General features: G+C 45.5%; 1 protein-coding gene across 1 annotated transcript in view; it reads left to right on the top strand.

The window, feature by feature from the left end:
• Positions 1 to 18396, top strand: part of LRRIQ1 (leucine rich repeats and IQ motif containing 1) — a 209033-nt gene that overhangs the window by 168031 nt on the left and 22606 nt on the right. Inside the window, exons 24-25 of the mRNA XM_074984002.1 lie at positions 9373 to 9505; positions 11445 to 11505. Of these exons, the coding sequence (XP_074840103.1) occupies positions 9373 to 9505; positions 11445 to 11505 (194 nt within the window). The remainder of the gene's footprint in view (positions 1 to 9372; positions 9506 to 11444; positions 11506 to 18396) is intronic.

Genomic DNA, 18396 nt, shown 5'->3' with positions numbered 1-18396 from the left:
CCCCTTGTTTCCACAGCCACACCATCCAAGGGCCAGGAGAGTCTCACTGCGTCTATGGTGCTGGACAGCCCCCCAGAGGCTTTGGACCGTGCCAGCCCAGTGGGCCAACCACCACCACCTGAACTAGCCCACCCCCGCCGGAGCCAAGCATGAGCAGCCATTGGCTCCCACATCTTGCCACCCTCCAGCACCATGTGGAGGTCACAGAGTGATGCCTCCATTTGGAGGAGAGGGAGGCTGCCTGGTGCCGGGAGGCTTGGGGGGTCGTCATGGCCACATTCAATAGGGTGGCCACCTCCTTCGAGAAGTTTGTGGCCTGTCTGCCCCCCCTTGCCATCCCCCTGTTGCCCCCTCCCCGCTTCCCTCACAAGCCAGCCCACTAGGGCAGGAGCCCGCTGGGGCCGATTGCTTGGCTGAGGACCTGCCCTGACCATACCACCCAGTCCTCCTGGCTCCTAGACAGCCTTGCCAGGGACTCCATACAAGGGGGGCACCCATGACCTGGACCCGGCAGGGGTCGCACCCATCCACCCCCGCCTCAGAGTGATGGGCCAACAGCTAGGCTGTCCACGTGCCTCCCCCCATGCATATAGTTATCACCCTGTCAGGTGTGTAGTTGTGATCATTGTTTTCCAGAATTATACACAACCAGTTCAAATAGTTACCAAAATATTTACAGTTTTACTGTTCCCAAACCCTGGTGTCCCCTGTGCTCATTGGGGGGGCACCATGTGGATGGTGGACCTGGTGTGCAGGAGGCCCACCGGGGGTGGCCGCGGCAGCACTCACTGGGCCACTGGATCAAAATACTGCCACAGGGCCTTCCAGACCTGGATGCCCTCCTGGTGGGCCTGGCAGTTAGGGGTCATGGCTGGCTGGGGGTAGCCTCTTCCGGCCTCAACCACCCAACCCTACATGAAGGCCACCCCCTTGCTTTCCACCAGGTTGTGGAGCTTGAAGCAGGCACCCACAACCTGGGGATATTCAGAAGGCCAACTTTCAGGCGGGCGAGGAGGCAGCACCACTGGCCCTTGAGGCACCCAAAGGTCTGCTCAATCACCAGCTGGGCATGGTTCAGCTGGGCGTTGTAGTTCTGGCTGGCGTTGAGGTGGCCCATGTAGGGGCACATGAGCCAGGGCTGGAGTGGGTTGGCCGCATCTGCCACCAGGCAGAGGGGCATGGTGGTATCCCCCAGTGGGATCTCCCTCTGGGGGATGTAGGTCCCTGCCTCCAGCCAGCAGCACAGGCCCAAGTTCTGGAGCATGAGGTTGTCATGGGTGCAGCTGGGCCAGCCCACAAACACATCCTGCAACCAGCCCCGGCTGTCCACCATGGCCTGCAGGACCACCGAGTGGTAGCCCTTCCAGTTTACATATTGTCTTCCACTGTGGTCCAGGGCACAGATAGGGATGTGGATCCCATCAAAGGCCCCAAAGCAATTCAGGAACCCCATTGCAGCGAAGCCCATGATGGCCGCATCCAGGTCCCCAACTTGGATGACCCTCTGGAAGCAGCAGGGCATTGAGCACTCCCCCATGACCAGGTGCTCCCACCACTCAGAGCTGCTAGGGTAGCTCCAGAGATGGCAGAGCACTCGGCAGTGGGGGTGGGTGGGCAGGAGCACCCCATAGTCTGGAGCATCCGCTTCTGCTCCCAGGGAGGGCTCCCCTGCCAGGAGCTGCTGGGCAACTGCCTGTGCAGTGTCTAGCAGGGTGCCTGCTCCACTGGTGATGGCTTGAAGGGTTTCCAGTTGCTGCTGCTGTGCATCCATGTCTGCAGTCACTGGGTCTGCAAGGCTAGTGGCACCTTTGCAGGACTCGTGCTGTGCAGGCTGAGTGTGTTTGGGAGGGGACCTCTAAAGGAGTGGCTTGCTGTTGCTCCAGAAGGGCTAGTCTGTCCTGTGACCCCATCCCCAGGTTTCCTAGCCCCTTATTTCGAAAGGGGCTGCTTGTGTGTGTGCAGACGCACCCTTTCCACATCTGGGGTGGTCTGTTTCGACATAACACATCGCTACTTCAACGTTGCACATCGACAGCGCCAGTGGATGTGTAGACACTACATGTTGAAGAAGTGTATTTCAATGTCACTACTTCAAAGTAGTGTTCTAGTGTAGATGTAGCCTTTGTGATTTTATACTTTATGTAGCAAAAAAGCAGCCACCTTGGTCATTATACCACGATTACGTGTATGGATGATCTCCATTCTTTGACATCTCATCTTTCTCTTACAGTTCTTTATAATAACGTGTTTCAACCTTTTGAAATCGTCCATCTGTCTACCACTTTTTTTTTTTAAATTTGGTATCCCTCTGTGGTGCTCCAGTGACAAATGTGTTCTATAAATGAAAGTAAGACAGGTAATCTGTTTTCAGTTGAATAGAGCTGAATGTTTTTGAAAGTTCTGCAGATGGTTTATTGGTTTTGACAATTCTCTTGAAATTGTGAAAATTGAACATCCTCTCCATGCTGATCTATTGTGTACTCTCTGAAGTTCAACTACTATTTGGACTTAAAGCCAGATTTAATAGAGTTAGGGCAAATGCTGTAAACTTCCAAGCTGCGTCTACACGTGCACGCTACTTCGAAGTAGCGGCAGTAACTTCGAAATAGCGCCCGTCACGTCTACACGTGTTGGGCGCTATTTCGAAGTTGAAATCGACGTTAGGCGGCGAGACGTCGAAGTCGCTAACCCCATGAGGGGATGGGAATAGCGCCCTACTTCGACGTTCAACATCGAAGTAGGGACGTGTAGACGATCCGCGTCCCGCAACATCGAAATAGCGGGGTCCTCCATGGCGGCCATCAGCTGGGGGGTTGAGAGATACTCTCTCTCCAGCCCTTGCGGGGCTCTGTGGTCACCGTGGGCAGCAGCCCTTAGCCCAGGGCTTCTGGCTGCTGCTGCTGCAGCTGGGGGTCCGTGCTGCATATACAGGGTCTGCAACTAGTTGTTGGCTCTGTGTATCTTGCACTGTTTAATGAAAATGTGTCTGGGAGGGGCCCTTTAAGGGAGCGACTTGCTGTTGAGTCCGCCCCGTGACCCTGTCTGCAGCTGTGCCTGGCTCCCTTATTTCGATGTGTGCTACTTTGGCATGTAGACGTTCCCTCGCTGCGCCTATTTCGATGTTGGGCTGAGCAACGTCGAAGTTGAACATCGACGTTGCTGGCCCTGGAGGACGTGTAGACGTTATTCATCGAAATAGACTATTTCGATGTCGCAACATCGAAATAAGCTATTTCGATGTTGGCTGCACGTGTAGACGTAGCCCCAGTGTCCATCTCTAAGATTCACAGAGACTCTTTGAGGAATGAGATGCATATTTTATGCACAATTTTTCTTTGTTGAAGCAAAATCAGATGATTGGTTCTCCCTTCCTTCAACTAAGCATTTGTTGGTCACCTAGGCTGTGTCTACACGTGCCCCAAACTTCGAAATGGCCATGCAAATGGCCATTTCGAAGTTTACTAATGAAGCGCTGAAATGCATATTCAGCGCTTCATTAGCAAGCGGGCGGCAGCGGCGCTTCGAAATTGATGAGCCTTGCCGCCGCGCGGCGCGTCCAGACGGGGCTCCTTTTCGAAAGGGCCCCGCCTACTTCGAAGTCCCCTTATTCCCATGAGCTCATTGGAATAAGGGGACTTCGAAGAAGGTGGCGTCCTTTCGAAAAGGAGCCCCGTCTGGACGCGCCACGCGGCGGCAAGGCTCGTCAATTTCGAAGCGCCGCTGCCGCCCGCTTGCTAATGAAGCACTGAATATGCATTTCAGCGCTTCATTAGTAAACTTCGAAATGGCCATTTGCATGGCCATTTCGAAGTTTGGGGCACGTGTAGACACAGCCCTAATGTAATGTATTACTACAGTTGTTAATCTGAAGGTCTTGAGAAATGTAAAGTAATTTCGTAAGGGAGAAAACTGTAAGTGTCATGAAGTTTGTGCTCATTTCTGGTTCAGTCCACAGTTCAATGGTTAGTTAGTCAAAGACTCCATTATCCTCAGGAAGAAGTATACCCTGAGGTCTGAGGGGACAGGATAGGGTGGAGAGCCAGAGGCCCTGTGAGAGCAGGAGTATCAGGCCAGGGGAAGTAGCTGCACAGTAAATGGCTGTGGAGCAAAAGCCTGGAAGCTGGGACTGAAAAGCTGATAGTCAGACCCTGTGGCTGGCTAGGAGTCAGCAGTAGCACGTCCCAGGGAGACATGCACACCAACAGAATGGGCTGGGTACAGTGTGATTATACGGATGAATTGGGCTGCCCTTAGGGGCTGGGCTGTGGACAGTTGGTGGTTTGGTTTTTGTATTTTAATATAAAATAATTGTGCTTCTGGGGCCATTGTACATCTTGTAGTGTCTGGCAGCCCTGGTCAAGCAATTATGTGTTATTTGAGGTGTGTGAATGTTGATTGTGTCCTTTTTTCATTGTATTCCCTCAAGAATATGTCTGTATCCATCTGTTGTGTTTTGCTTTATCCTTGGCTTGTAAACTCTTTGGGGCAGGCACAGTTTTTTTTCTGTTTATGCAGTACCTAGCATAATGGGGTCTTGCTCCAAAATGTTGGGCTCCTAGATGCAATGTCATACAAATAATTCATAATCCATCAAGGTCTGGATCCTGAAGAGTTTAGTGCTTGTAGCACTTTCAGCGCTTGCCTTCGAGTATATGGCATTGACAGCAAAATATCTGGAAATATCTGGTGTGCCAGAGAACATACTGCTATATCATAGAGCAGTGGTTCTCAAAGTATGGGGCCAGACATGAGAATGTGTCCAAGGGTGCATGAGCTGTGTGCTTTTTGTTTAAACTAAAGAGCTCTGGCTGTCTGCTCCCAGTAGCTGGGGCTCATGTAGAAGGTCCAGACAAACCTGGAATGTGGGTATAAAGAGGATACCTGGAGCCTTGCCAGCCAGGCTCAGGCTCTTCTTCCCTCCCTTCACCCCAGAAATCCCTCACCTGGAGGCAACATGGCTTTGGCTGCCAGCCCTGGGTGTCTGTAGAAGCATAGCAATATGCGTGGTAATGAATGGGGCATGAAGGCTGGGTCTACATGCAGGGGTACTTCTGGCAGTTTCATGCTACTGAGCAGTCTCACAATTGCTAATGATGCTCATTAACATAATTGTGTGACTCATTAGCATAATCACACAAGATCTCACTGACTGCAGAAGCTGCTACCGGCAATAAACAGGCCGTGTAGACGTGCCTTTGCCGGCAAAAACTCCCTCTGTTGCCAGCCCCTTATGCCTGAAAAAATTCAGGCGTAAGGGGCTGGTGACAGCAGGGGTTTTTGCCGCCAGAGACATGTCTATACAGCCTGTTTACTGCCAGTGGCAGTTTCTGCTGGCAGCAAGATCTTGCATGGCTATGCTAATTAACCACATGGTTATGCTAATGAGCGGCCATTTGCAATTGCGAGACTGCTCATTAGCATGGAGCTGCAGCCAATCCCCCTCCATGTACACCCAGCCTAAGTCTACTGGGAAAAGTGATATTGATGAATTTTGCTTTTTACATTGCTTCACTTGCTCCCATTTTGCTAATCTTGTATATGTATCCTTATGCAAATATTTATGATCACTTCACAGTTATGGGTTCTAATGAAAACTGTTATGCTTTGGTTTGCAGCCACAAATACTGTTCCTATGATAAATGTCTCCTGTTTTTCATAATGCAGCCTCATATGTTTCAAGAATCTAAATGTCAGTTAGATCTGAATGTTGGCACAGATGTTACATGATTTGATAACTCATCCAGAATACAAAAAAAAAAAAAAAGACTACTTTTTTTTTTTTTACACTTTGCTTTGGAAATAGTAGCACTGACTTTTGTTTGTCGGGGAATTGAATTATTCCTGTAAATCTGGAAAGTTACAGAGCAGTTAGAATATTAGTATTTCAACATTCACATGCAGTTTAGATGTCTTATTTTTCTTTTATATTGGTCACTTAATTAACCATTTGAGTCTGGCTAATGTGCACTGGGTGCAACAGAAGCAAAAAAGAGAGGAAAAATAAAAAAGAGACTGTTTTGCCCAACACCCCTCATACAGTATATCTCCTTTAAAATGTCCATAATACAACATGACATGCTGATATTTATCAGACCAATGCTGAATATAAATGCCAGAATGGAGATTGTCATGTTAGTCATTTATAAAGGAGTTAAAATACATCTATTCTTGAAAATAGATAAATTGTACTCTACATGTTAATCCTGGATTTTTCTCATCCTAGTTTCATTGTCAGTGAGCAACGGTGGCCCCCAACTTCAGTCACTAGCAAGAATCCTGGTAATCGTTGCTGGAATCTCAGTTATGACTACCCAACACAATGGCCAGGTCAAGTTTTCTTAACTTTGTTTCTAGATCATAAAAAAAAATCACACAGCCTTCTCAGGAAGAAAAAAAAATCTTCCAGGTAATTTTAATACAGTTCACGTAATACATTGCAAAATGGGGTTAATTTTGTGAATCTGGGAAAACTGAGTTGTTTTTCTTTAGTTAGAATGCTGAAGAAAGCAGCAAAGATAAGGCATTAAATGGAAGGAGGCAGGTCAGGACTGGACAAGGAGATTTGCAGTTTGTCAGGTAGCTGAAGCCATGTGAATGGGAAAAGTTATCCAGAGACAGAGTATCTGGAAGGGGAACTGAGATAGCTGCCACAAAAACTGAAATTGGGAAGGAGGAATATGGCCTCACAAACAAAAAGTAGGGCAGATTTACCAAGATACTGGACTTTGGCCCTGTCTGAGTCATTGCTTTTTGAAGATTAGGGAGACCAGGACATGCTTGTATTGTAAAAGGAGAGAGATAGGGAATAAGGGCGGGGTCAAGAGAGGCCAGGTTGTGAAAAGGAAGGGATCACTAGGGCAGGCAGAGGGCTTAAATGACAGCAGGAGGGGGAAATTGGCTTCTGGATGCTTGTTAGTTTAGAGTTCATTTTCATGGCCAGACATCAGACCCTCGAGAAATTTCCATTTTATAGATCTTCAGTTATCTATGGATGTTAATTGTGCTCAGTGAGGAACTCCTGGATCTGTGAGTCCGCACTCAGGGCAGCTAACTTGTGCTGTCACTCGCCATTGCCTGTGCTACTGCAGTCACACTACTACTTTTAGTGCACTGGAAATCACACCCCCAGCTCCAAGTGTACCTGTAACCTAAAAATCCCCACTCAGCACACTGCATGCTTTCTAATTGCCCATCCCCACCTTAGGGGGTAGCTGAAGTTGAGCCTTTGCATTCTCTAGCTCAGCAGACCAAAACTACAGATGAAATATGAAAAAAATTCTAAAATATTACTCTGAAGTATGTTTACCTAGTGGGCTAAGCTCCTAGCACTTTACATGGGTGTTATAGTTACACCTCAGGTATTACGTTGTATCTTAATTACTCCTGAGAAATAAAACCCCACACACACACTTGAAAGATTCTTCTTAGATCAGACATAGTCCTTTAGAGACCCATGTCAGCTGATTCCTCCACTAGCATGCTCAATAAGTTGACCACTCTGGAAAAAAAGTCATCCCTGAGAGTCCAAGCTTCATGGAAAAAGGTTGGTTGTGCACACTTCTGAGAATTTTATCTAGCTTTGAAAAATTTTGTGTTGATTTAAGACTCACAACCTGTCACTGTGTAATGCATAATACGCTGCAAGTAAGTGTTGTGTATGCTGTTAATTGACAATATCTAAAAACTCACTGTTGTACTAATGTCAGCTATAAAAGTTTGCTAATCATAAATGGTTTAAATGGATGTATCGTGTAAGTAAAGGGTAACAAATTGAAAGCTTAATATGTTTTCAATGCCTATGAAATGAATTTGGTTTTCTTGTATTTGCCTGGTGGTTTGAGTGCTGGAATGGGACTCGGGACTTTTGGGTGTCAACTTTTGGGTGTTTTGATAGCTGGATCTCTTGTGGCCCTATTGGGTGTCCTGGGCTAAGTCAATTTATCTCCCTGTGTCTTATTTCCTCATTTATAAAATGGGGAACAATGACACTGACCTCCTTTTGTAACGTGTTTTGGCATCTACTGATTAAAAAATTATTATTATTTCTTTTTGAATAGTCAAAAGTTCCCTTTAATCTGGCATTCCTAGAGTTGTCTGTGTTTTGCAAATAGGCCTGATATTCAAAGATAGTAAGATAGTTATTGCCTGTAGCGCCTAAAGATTTCAGTGGGATTTTCAGGCATACTTTTAAAAATCAAGCCACAAGATGTCAGAAAGCTGGCACATAAAGAATCTTGTAGTACAATTTATATACCAGACCCCCAATGACATGATCTTTGGCACGGGTGGTTCACAAATGGAACAAGAGTAATTAACACGTGTTCATTTTTAATATGTAATTTTTCTAAATAAGTATAAACATTGTGGCCTCAAGGAAAATATTCAAGACATTAACAGATTTTAAGTGTGTAGATCTATTTGAGAGGGAGACAATAGGACAGAATTTTCTGATACATTACTAAGCAATTACTGCATAGCTTTTGACCATCTCAGAAAACTAATCCCCCCCACAAAAAAAACAGTATGAAATATAACATGGAAAGTGACCGTTGAATTAATTAGCAGATGTGATTTAAAAATCAAGTCATACATTTGTCAGTTTAATGTACTTATATTTATCTTGATCACTTCCTTTTTTAAGTAAGTGGATGTCAGAATTTTTGCTTTGCTATGAATTAAGCAATTGGCAGTGGTCCCCAGACATAACACAGTCTGAAATCCAACCATACATGTAGCAAATTAACAACAATAATTTGGAGAACATAATTTGCCAGTTAAAAAGTATAATACGTGATTTTTATTATAGCTTATTTTGTATATGCTACTTTCTCCCTCCTTCATTCTGCATTTTTCCCCACCACTCAGAAGTACGTTTCATCTGTTCCAGCTCTTTATCTAGACTTCCTATGGGGAGGAGAAAAAAAGTGCTAATATGTAGTTAAGATCAGTTATCTTCTGCTGATAGATTGTGTGAATTTTTGTGTTTTGTTTGGCTCCCTATTGGAAAAATGAGAATCAGGATATTTTCTTACCTTATGGGGGCAAAATGAAGATAAACTTATTAATATTTGTGAGGTACATAGATGCTGCACTAAGCAAGGCTGCAAGTTCTTAGATAAAACTTTATTCTCAACTTCTGCAGAAAGTTGCTTTGCAGTCTTCCCTTTCCTGACACTTTTCTTCAAGAAAGGTCAAAAATTGTACTAAAAAAATTGAATATAAAGAGTTTTGGACTATGAAAGTATAATGGTAAGTGCTGATACGTTGACTTCCTCTAAGCATCTTCCCATATTTTGCAGAGTTTGATGGTCACTCTTTTACTTTCTGTTGTCAAATAAAAGTGGAAGATGAGGATCTCTTTTTCTTCGCCAGGTAGAGAAGAAGAATTTGTCCACTTGGATACTACTTCTGCTGAGAAATTACAAAGGAGTAGAGAACTTACATATCAGTGGCTTCACACACAGGTTGGAGACTATGAAGCAGCCAATATGAAAAGTGTTAAATGGTGAGGTCATTGGCTTTTAAATTTTATTTTTGTATGCTGAATACTGATTGTAAAGTGCAAGCTAGGCTTGTTGTCATAAAACTAACAGGGCTTTCTAGCCACAGGCCAGCACACCACATTGCCAGATCCTAAAAGACTCATTAAACGTGATTTAATAATTCTGTGGATCCCTCATCTGTAACTGATAGTGAACTGGTATGCTACCCAGCAGACAATAACTAATGGTAACCTTATAAGTAACTTTATACCAGAAACATGTGCATAGAATGCATATACCAGAAACATAGAATTGTATTCTATGAAGACGATAGGAAAAATAAGTGTTCTTCACATGAGGCATAAGTCTCTTGTTATATAATGTATTCAAAGTATTTTAGTGTAATAGTTAGTTAGGTACACTGCATATGTTCGGATAAATTAAGGAACTAAATAAAACTTTGTAAATAGATAAGATATATGTATATAAAATTTTATCTTCAAAAAACTAAGACAAGTTAAGAAAATACTTCTTGACAAGTCTATAAAAGGGTTGTCTATTCTTCATTATCTTTGTTTTGGTTACTAATTAGATCAAATACATATATACATGTATTAAAAATAAATTTGCTTGTTAAATGCAGTTGGTAATGTAAACACAGTGCATTTAACATTTCTTTTTCATAAAGTCACTATCTAATAAATATTTAGCCACTGAAATCACTGGGAACTGCAGATGAGCAAACGTTTTTAAAAATATATCAAGCTAGTTGTCAATATGTAGTACATATTTGTATGCTTATTAAACATTTTTAAAAGTGAAAATATAACTAATTTTTGAAGAAAGAAACTACTGTAGTAGGATATTTTTGCATTTGAAAACTTAACCTTTCTTGAAATAGTTAAAGTGTATATCACGTGAGTAAGATGCTTTTGATTGTCACAGTTTTTGATTTTTGGCTTTGCAAAGGTCAGCAGGATGATTTTCAACAGTAAGAAATTGTGACGACTTACAAGAGGAAAAGTTTTAAAATGTTAAGTTTGCCTCTGGAAGTGCATTTAGCAGGGGTGTTGAAATATTTTTTTGTTTTGTTTTTTATAATGAGGGTACTGAGAGCCATTGACCCAAACTGTAAGCACCACTTATGAAGGAAATCGCTCCAAGCCCCGGGGTGCAGCAGCACCTCTATTAACATCTATAACTTATAGTACATAAATATTTGTACTAGAGAGTCAAGATGAGTGAGGTAATATGTTTTCTTGGACCAACTTCCATCGTTGAGAGAGACAAGCATTTGAACTTTTATATGGAGCTCATTTTTAGGCCTCTGTCCCATATGTGTTACTGTTGCATCCTGGGACCAACACAGCTATAACACTGTATGAAATATCTGTACTGACATTCGTTAAATTGATTTAGATATTTTGTCAGGTCCTATTCCTAGGCAAGTTAGTTGCAAAACTCCCAGTGACTTCAACGGGAATACAATGTGTAAAATGACTAATAGACTTGTCTAACTAGAAACAAACTTCATTTGTGTAGAAGGTAAATATAACTGATAAGATCTGGTAACTGTGAGCTTGAACCAAAAAGCCCACTGAAGTCAAAGTGAATCTTTTCCCTTTCTTTAGAGGCTTTTGGATCAGAGTGTATGTTTGTAATTTAATCTCATTCACTAAACTACTATATTTATATGTTTTCAGTCATTGACCAACTTGCATTTTGAGAACAAATACATCTTAGGCTAGCTTGAAAGAACTAATGATCATGTTTGAGCTGCTCAGATGCTAAAAAATTAATATACCTTTATATAAAATAAAAATAATGAAAATAATTGTTCATATTTAGACGAATATGTTGTTTTCTGTATTGAGCAATAGCATTTCCAGGAAGACTTTTTATCAAAAGCAGTATACTTAAGGTGTTAATGCAGTATTTGTTCTGCTTTTTATCACTACACAGCAATCGCTTCTTGCCTGATTTAGACCCAGACATACTCAATGGTGGACGAGTTCAGTTAGTGGTAAGATATTTGTTCACTCTAAAACTTTATAGAATCACAAGTTAAACCATAATAGCTAATATTTCCAAATGGACGTGCAGTATGGAAAACAAGCATGTATTTATTCTGCTTAAATAATCCTTTTGTTTAGACTCTGACCTTGCCTGATTCTTGGCAGAGTACAACTGAGTTCCGTAGGATTGGACGGGGCACAAAAATGCACCTACACCACAGAGGCATAATTTTCAGACGGAAATTTATATTATTTTTTTAAGATTAACAATTACATTGAATTCATTTTCAAACTTCCAAATACAGCTTTTTAAAAAATTCCTTTAAACTCCAGTTCAGGAAAGCATTCCTCTTCAGAAAAAAGCACTATAGCATGTTAAAACAAAAAGGCAGTCTAGTAGCACTTTAAAGGCTAACAAAATAATTTATTAGGTGATGAGCTTTTGAAATGGCTCTCTCTCTGTCACTATAGCATGTGCTTAACTTATTTGCTGAAACAAGGCCTACATTTGTACTTGTTTAAATGTGCATATACCATATAAAGAGGTCACAAATTTAAACTACCCCAGTGTGTCAAGAAAATCATTTTAGTAAAAGATAGTAAATTGCATTTGAGCATTAATACATTGCCATAAGTATCACACAATCCATAAAATTACATTTATTCCTAAAATTTCTATTCTATAAGCAGTAAAAACCCAGTTTTAATTGTACTCACGCTATGTGCCTCTTCTTCCTTTTTGCTTGAGATTTAAATATATTCTGAAGTATTTTCTGTAATGGGTTATTCTGGGATTTTTGTTTGTTTCTTTTGAATTTGTTTTGTAAAATGATGATGCAGTTTAAAGTTAAATATGTCTTAGAGGAAAAGGCTCAGCATCCAGATAATGTTTTTGATTACTTTAATGGTGCCTGTGTTATGTAGCTGTACTTAAATCAAATGTGATTTAAAAGCTTAGTGCCACTCTAGCATTGGTACCTGATGATGCAACTACATGTGGGGGAAAAAAAAATAAGATTTGTTAATGCATACCACAAGATGACATTTAGCATGGCTTGACACAGAATTTTCAGCACAGTATTTTTACTGTTTCTATCCATTCTGAAAGTTGACCATTTATTCCCACCCTTCATTTCCTATCTTTTACTCAGGCTACATCTACATTAGAGCAGAAAGTTGATTATAAGGCACTTAGCTCAATTTTACAATATGACTGTCTTCACTGCAAATACCATTAGGTTGAATTTAAGGACCACTAAGGTTGACATTCTTGTATCGACTGTCCAGTGCTGTATAATACCAAGTTCGAATTTAACCAGGGATGGGCTTTAGGACTTCAGGGCCCGGGGCTGGGACCCAGGTGTCCCCCTCTCCCCACTGTGTGCACTTTCCCGAGGTGGAGGGCATCGCGATGACGAGGGACCCATCAGTGGACTCCCCATCAGATGGGACGTCCACAGTGGCGGGTCCCTTGTCCTCCTCCTCCGGTGCAGCAGGGGGCTCTGTTGCGGCTGTCTCCACAGTGACATGGGGTGGGGAGGTGTCGTCCACAACCAGGAGGTCCCGCAGCTCCTAGTAGAAGGGGCAGCGGGCAGGGGCGCGGGCCTGCATGTACCCCTGCCGCAGCTCCTTCACGTTGGACCAGATCTGTTGTGGTGTCTGGGAGGGATGGCCACAGGCAGCCAGGCCCTGGGCAAGGCAGGTGAACACAGGGGCATTCCTCTGGTGCCTGCTGGTGTCCCGGAGGACTTCCTCTTTGCCCCAGAGGCCCAGGACATCCTGGAGCTCTGGCTCAGTCCAGGAGGGGGCCCTCCGTTTTGGAAGCAGGTCAGGATCCTGGCTGCCCTTGTCCGGGTTCCTGGGGCTCCCCTGGGCAGTGCAGGGTGGTGGCCGGCTAGCCATCCCTGCGGGCTGGGACTCGCTGGGCACTGCGGGGCCTCAGGGGAGTGTGGCAGGCAGCCCTGATGTGCTTCCTGTCTCACACTCTCAGCTTCCTGCCTGGGGGGAGGGTCGGTGCAAGGACTTGGGGACCAGAGAGGCCCACTGGGGGTTTTTAGAGTGGCCCCGCTCTCCAGCAGGCTGCCGCCATATAGAACTGCTTCTTTCAGAAGAAGCAATCTGGGAACATCTACACATGCCCCCCACTGCACCTATTTTGGGGGCTGCTGCCACCACCCCACCTGAGCACACGAGTGATAGAGAAATGTCAACAAGTTACAGGGGAGCTAGCTCCCCTGCCTAATAAGAAACCAGGTGACTGCACCATGTCAACAGGAGCCTCGCTTGCCCCTGACATCTGTTTTGTTGGGAGGCTGTCCCTGACCACACCTATTTCTGAGGCTGGCCCCCCACACTCTGCCTAGGCATGCCGGTCTAGTACTCTCTCTTCCCATTCTGTGTGGCTCCGGGGAGCCGCAGTCTCAGCTGTGGCCTGTTTGCAGCATTTTTACCAGGGGAAAACTAAGATACCTTTTGACGTGATTCCCTCCCTACCTTTCTGCGTGGTATCTGGTTTTAATCCGCTGTTGTCATGGATTTGTGGGATTGAAGGTTCTCTGCCTTGCGAAAGGCATTTTTTCACCAGGGGAACACAGGTATCTTTTGACATGGCACAGTCAGCTGCAGCACATACACCATTGTATGTGAGATTGACAGTTCCCTGACGCGCTGCCTTATGAAAGTTGTTCTTTCACCAGTGGAAAACTGGGGTACCTGTTGACATGATTCCCTCCCTACCTCTCTGCATGCGATCTGGTTTTAATCTACTATTATCGTAAACGTGGGATTGAAGGTTCCCTGCCGTGAGAGTTGTTCTTTCACCGAGGGGAAAACTGAGGTACCTGTTGACATGGCACAGTCAGATGGGTGTTCCCAAGCACATTTTCAAAGAGAGCTTCAGCTTCTGAAGCTCACCACCTGTTCGGCTTTCTGTCCCTCAGATTTCCCTGCTTTCCTTGTGAATAATATTGTCTTTCCTTGTTCACGTGGACCCATATACCAGGAGAAGCAGGAGGAGCTCCAGGCCCTTGATGACCTCTGGGCCCAGGGCTCCTTTGTGAGATTCTGCATCCATCTCCTTTGGGAGATGGATCACGGCTCCCACTTCTTCTACACCCTGGAGAAAAAGAGGGGGGCAAAGAAGCACATCTTCTGCTTGCTTGCAGAGGATGACACCCCCCCTCACAGATCCAGCGGAGATGTGTGAGAGGGCCAGTGCTGCTCTCTTCTCCCAGGATCCGACCAACACCAACACCTGCAGCGTGCTCTGGGACCAACTTCCAACAGTCAGCGCAGGTGACCAAGACCTGCTGGAGCTATCTCTCACTTTGGCCGAGTTCTCAGAAGCCCTCTCTCTCATGCCCACCAATAAAACCCCAGGCATAGGTAGGCTGACCGTGGAGTTTTATGGCATGTTTTGGGATGTCCTCAGCCCAGACCTCGTCAACATCTGCGCTGAGTCCTTTCAATGCAGGGTCCTCCATTTGTTGTGCCGGCGAGCACTTGCTGCCCAAGAAGGGGGACCTCCACGACCTCAGGAACTGGTGTCCCATCTTGTTCCTCAGCATGGACTACAAGATTGTTGCCAAAGCCATCTTCCTTCACTTGCCATCCATACTGGTGGACGTGGTCCACCCAGACCAGACCTACAAAGTCCTAGGCTGTACCATCTTCGATAACCTCTATTTGGTCTGGTATCTCCTAGAGCTAGGGTGTAAAGATTGTCTGTCATTTGCCCTCCTGTCCCTGGATCAGAAGAAGGCATTCAACAGGGTGGACGACAGGTATCTCCTGGGCACTCTGCAGCCTTCAGCTTTGGACCCCAGTTTGTCAGTTTTCTCTGGGTGCTGTATGTCGCCTCAGAGTGTCTGGTCAAGCTCAACTGGACCCGAACCTCACCAGTCAGCTTCAGGAAAGGAGTACGTTAGGGCTGCCTGCTGTCAAGCCAGCTATATACTCTGGCCCTCGAGCCCTTCCTCCATCTCCTTTGTCAAAGGTTGACGGGATTGGTGCTCTGTGAGCTGGAGATGTGGCTGGTCCTGTTGGCACACACCAATTATGTGCTTCTTGTGGTCCAAGATCCAGGTGACCTGGCATGGGTGGAGGCCTGCCAAGTCATCTACTCAGTGGCCTCCTCCACCTGGGTCAACTGTGTCGAGAGCTCTGGCTTGGTGGTCGAGGCTGCGTGGAAGGTGAGCTGCCTCCCACCCATGGTTCAGGTCTTACAGTGGAGCGCGGGTCCACTGCTCTATCATGACATCTTTCTTTCTGCCACGCATCCCTCCCCAGAGAACTGTCAGGGTTTGGAGGGCAGGGTGGCTGAGTGGCTGTCCATCTTCCCCTGGAGGAGGAGGGGCAGGGCGTGATATGCTTGCGCAGGCAGGTTCATATCTTCCACCTCTGGGCCCTACAGGGACTTCTCAACAGTGCAGATAGTCCAGCATGGAGCATGCTGGCACACTCTTTCTTCCGCCGCTTCCGAAGGCTCCGATATGACTGGCAGCTCTTTTCCCTAGCTTTGAGAGGTCATCCATGAGATCTCTCGGAGCTGCCAGCCTTCTATCAGGAACTCCTCTGCACCTGGCGACTGCTCTCAGCTGCCAGGTCTTTGGGGGCCTCCATGGGGGAAGACCTCCTTGTGGAGCCCCCGCTACATAACCTGCGTTTTAGTGTGCAGGTGGCAGAGTCCTCCACAGTGTGCTGCAGGTTAGTCCTGGGAAGAATCACAAGAAGCAGAAACCTCCTGGACTATGACCAGGAAGATTGGATGAAGGCCCCAGTGCTTGCTTAATGCATGGGGCTCTCCACCCTCCGCACTCCCTGGCATGTGCTCCAGGAGGTAAGGGCTGCTTTACCACCCACTGCTTGAGTCTACCTCAGCTGGGTCCTGCGAGAGGGTGCACCCAGCCCCCCTCTCAACCTTGGCCCTCCGTATCTTTCTGTAGGACCTCAGCCCTGCGAGCCCTCCTGACCTCCTCCTGCTCATCACCCCAGCTAGGTGCACACCTTACAGCTGGTCCCCTTTCAAACTGCACCGAGATGTCATCTGTACACACTCATGCTCCACTTCCCCGCCCTTGTGTCCTGCCCAGATCATAAGTGGCGGGATCTCCTGCCACCTTCAGAGGGTGGGAAGCGATGATGGGCCAGTTTATATTCCACCTTACTCCCACAGCCCACCGGGGACATCACTTGGAGGATCCTCCATGTGGCAGTGAGCATGGGTGTGTACTTGGTGTGGTTTACCCCATCCCAGATACCTGCTCCTTTTGTGGCATGAGAGAGACCCTGGCCCACATCTACCTCAAGTGAGCCAGGTTGCAGCCCCTCTTCTGGCTCCTTCAGAACCTCCTGCTGAGGTTCCAGCTGCACTTCTCCCCACACCTTCTGATCCTGGCACATCCCATCTCTGGCCCCACATAGTCTCAGGAGCTCCTTGTTAGCCTCTTCCTGGCTACGGCCAAGGTGGCCATCTATAAAACCAGGGAGAGGAGGCTGGCTTGGGGGGGTGGGGATTGCGACTGTGGGGCCTGCTTCCATTCCTCCACTCACTCACGAATCCAGGCAGAGTTCCTTCGGGGAGCAGTGGTCACTGTCAGGGGCTCTCTGCTCAGTATCCCCTTCTGGCTCCCTCATTTTAGCCCTATAACCTTCACACCCCTCCGTGTTGTTTTAGTGGAGCCCCCCCCCCCGGGGGGGATCTTGTAGCTGTGGGCAGGTTTGGTGCACTCTGGGCAGGGTGGGGTGTGTTCTTCACACCAGAAAGTTGCCGCACAGTAAAGTGGCAATGCGGATTTAGCCAGAGACACTAACTTAATCCTGTTGCACCTTAGAAACTAATACATTTGTTAGGTCACGAGCTTTTGTGGGTAAAACCCACTTCTTCAAATGATTAATAATGGACTATTCCACACACCATTCTTTTTGAGAGTCTTTGAACAAGGAGACTTTGGGGAGAGAATGGCATTGAAAACAGAGCTACTATAGGACGTTTCACCATCAGGACACCACCCCTTCTCATCCTAGTCTCATAGGATCATGGGCTTTTATCATCCGTATCCTTAGAGATGTGCTATCCAAACTGGTCCAAAGAGATGGATCCAAATGCTGGGGCCACCCCTAGCAACTTCAGCTGAATCATAATCAACACCTAAGGATCATATTTTGACAACAGCAGCAACAATGGCTCCAACCCATTTCAACCAACTTCTCTCTCCTGCCCACCCTGCCCTCCTACCAATAGCTATAGCCATCTTTAATATCACCTAAAAGACTTCAAACAAGCAGTTTTTCTTTCTAAAAACACTTCCCAGCTAAAGAAAAAAATGGAAGCTAGCACTTTACAAACATTTTAACATTTTTTTATTCTTTTTTTTTAAGCTTTAGTAAAAAGTGAAAAGGACTTCTAATGGTCTGTTTTCCATGGTACTAAGCAAGCTCAGGTCTTTGTATACCAGACACTGTACTTTGTTTAACATTGTTTAATGTTCAGCAGGGGCTGGATTATGTTAATACTTTTGGCCCATTTATTCCATCTAAAATAATACAATGTTTACCTAAATAATTGGGTTAACTTCTTTGCTACTAAAACCATCCACATACCGTTCACATGTATTGTCTTTTATAACAGACCTTGCGTATAAAAAATCAAATGTACAAATCTACAGCTATATTCAGTGCAATAAAAGGGATGGGAATATGAATGATTTATCAGCTCAGTTTATTTTAAATTGCTATAATTGACAGAATGATCAGATTGTACACAAATACTTGATGCTAGAGGGAGACAAAGATGAGTACCTGCAGTTCTCATTCACCTCTCATTCACCATGAACCTCTGAAAATGAGGCCAAAAATTACAGTTTTTCAGTAGAAAGCAAAGGCATCTTTCAGAGTACTTT

Source organism: Carettochelys insculpta, chromosome 1, assembly GCF_033958435.1.
Source record: "Carettochelys insculpta isolate YL-2023 chromosome 1, ASM3395843v1, whole genome shotgun sequence".
Taxonomy (NCBI): Eukaryota; Metazoa; Chordata; order Testudines; family Carettochelyidae; genus Carettochelys; species Carettochelys insculpta.
This window is presented reverse-complemented; position numbering and strand designations above follow the sequence as displayed.